At 45.2% G+C, this 6000-nt stretch overlaps 1 protein-coding gene across 1 annotated transcript in view; it reads left to right on the top strand.

The window, feature by feature from the left end:
* The window catches only part of GSAP (gamma-secretase activating protein), a 73322-nt gene that overhangs the window by 65605 nt on the left and 1717 nt on the right, over positions 1–6000 (top strand). Inside the window, exons 28-30 of the mRNA XM_019543611.1 lie at positions 1301–1362; positions 3423–3527; positions 3707–3800. Coding sequence (XP_019399156.1) covers positions 1301–1362; positions 3423–3527; positions 3707–3800 — 261 coding nt within the window. The remainder of the gene's footprint in view (positions 1–1300; positions 1363–3422; positions 3528–3706; positions 3801–6000) is intronic.

The following is a 6000-nucleotide window of genomic DNA, read 5'->3' as shown; positions in this document are numbered from 1 at the left end:
AACACCATCAGGTTCTCGTCTGCCCATTTGCTGAGCCTGTCCAGGTCAGCCTGGATCACCCGCCTGTCTTCTAACGTGGATGCTTTGCCCCAAAGTTTTGGTGTCATCAGCAAACTTGGCCAGTCCGCTCCTGACTCCCATGTCCACATCATTAATGAAGATGTTGAACAATATGGGTCCAAGGACAGAGCCTTGGGGGGCCCCACTGGTCACAGGACACCATGATGAGTGACTTCCATCAATTACTACCCTCTGGGTCCGACCACGGAGCCTATTCCCCAGCCAGCGGATCATGGTGGACCCGAGGCCGCAATTGACCAGTTTTGTCAAGAGGTGATCATGGGAAACCAGATTGAAGGCTTTTTTGAACCCAACATATGACATCAATCTCTTCTCCCTTGTCCAGGTGATAGGTCACCTGATCGTAGAAGGAAATGAGATTGGTCAAGCAAGACCTACCTGCAACAAACCCCAGCTGGCTATCCCTTAGGGTGTTGGTGTCGGCCAGTCCATTAAGGATGGCCTCTTTAATAAACTTTTCTAAGATCTTCCCTGGGATAGAAGTCGGGCTGATTGGGCCTATAGTTAGCTGGATCCACTTTCCTCCCTTTCTTGAAGATGGGCCCCACATTGGCCTTCTTCCAGTCTTCAGGCACTATACCAGAGCACCAGGAGTGTTACAATCTGCTTTATTACACACTGGAAGTGCTGCAGTTCTGTGGCAATGGGATTTATTTGTATTCTTGTGGTGCTCACAATGTGCCAGATATCCTGAGAAAACAATTACAACTATCCTCAGTTCAGGATATAGGCGTTTCCTAAAAGATACAAGCAATAGATGGAGGAGTAGTATTTTTTAAATGCAGCAAGACCGCCACGTTACTTACCAGGCCAAATATATATCTGTACCCAAACTCACAACCACACTCCCTCACAACATGCTATTTATCTAGTAGTTAGAAAAAAAAATAGGTCCAGGTATCACATCCTGTTGTTTCCAGTTAGTATCTCAAGGATGGGGGTGTCTATCAGTACAAGGTGCAAGTTTATAGTTGAAGTCAGTCACCAGGAGTACTTTTTAAAATTCCCTTTTAAGTTATTTTATTCTCTTGTTGCTTTCTATTTTCATAAATTATTTTTTCCTCTTACTGTAAGCCTCCTGGGCCTTTGTTTGGGAGGGTGATATATAAATAATATATATATATTGTTAGTGAGTTAACCTTTAGACAGAATGCTTGCATGTAAGTAAAAATTGTAGTCTGGTAGTTTATCATTGATACTTTTCCTCTTTTTTCCTTAGATCTGGACAACACTGAGAAGAACGAAAAGCTAAAATTTAGTATTGTCACAAGGCTTCCAGAGGTAACTTTGCATGATGTTTCTTGTGTGAGGTTCTTGGGTCTACTTATGAAATTCATCCATGTGGAAAGGCCAGTTTGAGACTCAAAAAACTAATTTCTCTTGTATCCTCAAGGTAGTAGCTACGTTTACATTTTCTTTAAATCTGAGTATCTATGAAAAGGTGGGAAAATATTACATTGAGAGAAGAAGGATAAGGTTTAGCTTTATTTAATTTGAAATATAAATCCCTATGGAGAGTGCAGCTCCCTTTTAATTCATGCAATTCCCCATTTGCATTAAACATGTTAAATGCATGTTGTCTTTGGCAGTGTGAGTTGTTCCTTTTTATTTTGAAATGCAAAACTCAACTTCAGTTTGAAGTCCATAGACCTTGTTTATGAAGGGATGAGGATTCCTACCATGGTATGTTCTTCCTGATGTAGAAAGGAGTGAAGGGCTCTATCTGGCAGAGAAAGGGAGGTGGTCTCAAGAGCCCGTTCAAGTTTTTTCCTAGAAGATCTGGAGGAGTACCTGCTGGGAAGTGAGCAATACGCTTTTGTCCCTTCCAGCTGAATGAGAAACAAGAAGAGACATTTGAATTTAAGTTTCCCATGTGGTTATACAGAATTTTCTTGCTAAGAGCTCCACTAGCTCCATGTGACTCCTGTAGCATGGTGACCTTCAACTGCAGGCCATGAGTTTCTGTTTAGAGATTTATGTGAGATATATACTGTTTGCCCTACTCCTCCATCTATTGCTTGTATCCTTTAGGAGATGCCTATATCCTGAACTGAGGATCACTGTCATTGTTTTTTCAGGATGTCTGGCACATTGTGAACACCACAAGGATACAAATAAATCTATTGCAGCACTTCCAGTGTGTAATAAAGCACTCTGTAGTGCATGGATGCTCATGTGCTAGTGTCTTAGGGTATTACAGGCTTTTCCCAGCTTGATCCTAGATATGTGCTTTTCATTCATTACGTATTTTAAACTACTAGAAGTACCAGCTGAATGTTCCTATAAAAAGGGTTTCTTTATTTGGCAGTGGTTTAAAAAAAAACACAACAGAAACACCCCTACAAAACAGTCGTTGTCTTCTGTATCTTGTTTTGGGAAGCCTTTAGTCAGTGGAAGCTGGCTGTGGACTCTGCAGTGAGCTGGTAGCCCTTGGGCAGCACGGACCCAGAGAACACACTGGTTCAAGTGTGCTCTGGTGCTGAGGAGCTGGTTCACAAGGCCTCTGTTGTAAAAGGCGCTGCCGCTGCCACTTGAGCACAGCAGAGTTGGTACTGCATCCTATCTGTTTCGACCTAGATGAATTTTTTTTTTTTTTTTAGAATGCCTTTTATTGAAAAATGCAATTATGCGGAGCCAAGGCTTTTAATTTAGGCTGAATTTGTCAAATTTCAGCTGAAGCAAAAATGATGTCATAAAACAGTCTCTTCAGAAAATGTTGCAGTGTTTTAACATTCCTGTATTGCATTCTTGAGCACTTACAATAAGTAAAGAAACAAAAGGCCAGACTTGCAAGACAGCAGTAGTAAAAGGGAAGGTTCTCCTTTTTTGCTTGAAGATTCAAACTTCTCCCAGGACTAAGTGCTCTGTTACAGGGGATGCTAGTGTGGGTTTCTCTTAAGTCTTTCACGTTCATGTGCTGCATGTTGAGCCAGAAAGAGGTGTGATTCTTTCTGGTTCAATGAATATTGAAATAATTTATGCAAACAGAAAGAGAGATAGAAACCCATCTTATCCTGCTAGGAAGCAGATGCCCCGATTTCAAATTTTTCCACTCATACTTGCCACTTCTAGTAACTGCCCCAACCATTTAGCTGTTGGATAGAAAGGGATGAGACCACTGCTATAGTCCTGACTCCTCAGATTTTATTATAAATGTCTGAAAATACTGTTCCACTTGAACATCTTGTTTAGTCCAAATGGAAATTATTTATTTTTGTTTTGGCAAGGGAGAAAATGTAAAACTCAAGTTAACGAGCTTCTTTTTTTGCTTTTGCTACCCAACAAAACTTTCTGCACAGCCTTGAATCTGCCTTGTTTTGTTGTTTGTTTTTGCTTAATAGGCAATTGGCCAAAAGATCTGTAAGTTGTGGAATCACCCTGTCACTTCTAACTTTATTGCAAGGAACTATGTTAAACTTTTGCTTGAGAAACTTGGGACCAGACAGGTAAGAAAGTGGTGGAGATAGGGGTTTTTTTTGGGGTTTTGTTTGTTTGTTTTAAACCTTTCAGCTTGAATAGTTTTGACATCCATGAAAATTCTTACGTGGACTATTAGCCACTTGTAACTGAATGTGTAAGGTAGACTACTATAGTTGTGATCTAACGTTAACTTTCTCTTTTACAGCGTGGCCGACCTATACCTGACAGAATGTCCATTCACATAGAGTTTCTTCCTCTTAACTACTTGGCCAGTATGCTGGCAGAAATAGAGGATCAGGGTAATGGTTCTTTGTATTTTGCTTCCTTTAAAGGCTGATCTGTTTTGGCCTGGCTGTGCATATAGGGCTTCATCTTGGTCCTGCCTGAGTTTCTGGCTTTATGTGGAACAAGCTTACACGCATCTGCACTGGAGATGTTGTGGGGGCTGTGAGCACTATAAGCTCCTCAGTCTGCTTATGCAGATCTTTCTCAAAAAGGCTTGAAAAAATAGGTTGGAAAGCCAGGATGAGGAAATGGCTGTTCCTGCTGTCCTCTTTGGGTTCTCTTTAGACAGGACCTGGCTGTTCCTATTTCCTATAAATTCATTTATTTCCTTGATTAAAAACAAACTAAGGCTTAAATCTATAAGCTGTAAATAAAAGTGAAGTGGCAAGTGCGGCTGCAGATGGATTACCATCATGAAAACTAAGGTATGGGACTTGGGTTTTAAAAGGGATATAGCTGGGGAAGGATGGGAGTGCCCTGGGTCCCAGTCCTGCTTCAAGGACTATCTTATGCATTTTATCTAATCACTGTCTTAATGTAAAATACAGGGACAGGACCCCTAATCTCACCCTTGCCCATATAAAGGCCCTAAACTTTAGGGGTCAGTTTTCTGGACAAAGTACCAAGAAGTACTCACAACCTTGATTTGCGAGGTGTTGGCATGCCAGGGGCATACAGCAGGGGAGCTGCAAGGAGCTTGATCCTTGCAGTGGTGGTGCAACCCCAGCCCCTTCCCTGCCATCCACCCTGAGGTGCATGTGCCAAGCAACATGCCTTCACAAGCCACACTCTAGGATGTATGGCAGGTGTTGCTGACCCCTGCTCTAACCAGTAGGATAGGAAGCCATGTTTCCTCATGTATGTTGGTGCTCAGTCTGGCTCAAATAATCTTAAATTCTTCTTGGCAGAGCAGCAGATCTTTACCAGGTACAGCACAGCAGAGTACTCCCCACCCAATGAGTGGCAGAATTCAAGATCCACCACTGTCCTCAGTGTGCTGGTTTTTGTGGCTTCTATTCTGAGGTGCTGTCTCATGCACTGTGTGGTGAACCCAGGCACACAGGTTAGGGTGCTGGATTCTACTTCTGGGGCTAACTACTGTAAAGTTAGGTGTTGGGCCCCACAGTGCTGAGTGTGTTAAGTCTGGATCTGGGTCAGAATTATTTCACCATTTAATCAGTAGCAGTAGGGACTTGGTGGACTTCATGGAGGTTGGTTCACCACCTTCCGAGTGTGCCTGATGTTCTAGGAAGAAACAGGTAGAGTGGTGATGCATGTTTTCAAATGGACCAGCATGCTCTGCTGCAAAAGAGAAAGCAGCCAGTGCTCAAAGGCTGTTTGAATCCACAACTACCAAGACAGTCAGATTTCTTCCTAGACAACTTTGCTTGGTGTTTCATTAGGGGTGCACTGATAAAGATTTTTTTGGCTGATACCAATGGCCAGTTATTAGCCAGCCATATCGGCCGATACCAGTCTGATTGCCAGTATGCAGCCTGGCAGCTTGGAGAGCAGCGTCTGGCCAGCAAGTCTGTGTAGGGGAGGGAAGGAGCATGGGGGGGCTGCTGTTCAAGGCCCCTGTGTGGGGGAGGGAGTGAGTCTGGAGCAGAGGCAGGGACTGCCTGGGTTGGGTGGGATGTGGGACAGTGCTGTGGGCAGCTCATCTGAGGGGGTGGGGAGCCACTGTGCACACCCCTGGTGGGGCATGGGGCAATGTGCCCCCCTGGATCTGTGTGCAGGGTGAGGGTGGGCTGCTTGCTGCAGGCTGAGGGCTGCACCGGCCTCTTCCTGGTGGGGGGTGCAGGGCCGGGGCTGTGCTTGGGGTGGGTGGGAGCAGCACTGGGAGGGGCTCCAGGGTGGGCTGTGGCCCCAAAATTCCCTGTAGCCTCCATTCCCAGTGCTCCTGCCACCTGCATCAAGTGCAGCCCTGGCCCAGTCCCCCCACCAGGAAGAGGCCAATGCAGCCTCCGGTCCCAGTCCACAGCAGGCAGCCCAGCCTGCCTTTGCCCCATGCGCAGATCTGGGGGACATATGTGCCCCCATGCAGATCTTTACCCCGCGGCCCCCCCCGCCCCCCCGGCGCTTCCAGAATGAACCACCTGTGGCTGCGTCCCCTGCCTCTGGCCCAGCCCCACTTCATCTGTCACCATGGGGGTCTCAAATGGCCCTCTCCCATGCCCCTTCCTCCCATCACAGACTTACTGGCCAGACACT

Source organism: Crocodylus porosus, unplaced genomic scaffold (genome assembly GCF_001723895.1).
Source record: "Crocodylus porosus isolate Cpor-Errol unplaced genomic scaffold, CroPor_comp1, whole genome shotgun sequence".
NCBI classification, from domain to species: domain Eukaryota; kingdom Metazoa; phylum Chordata; order Crocodylia; family Crocodylidae; genus Crocodylus; species Crocodylus porosus.
The sequence above is the reverse complement of the archived record's forward strand: the minus strand, read 5'-3'. Positions and strand labels throughout refer to the sequence as shown.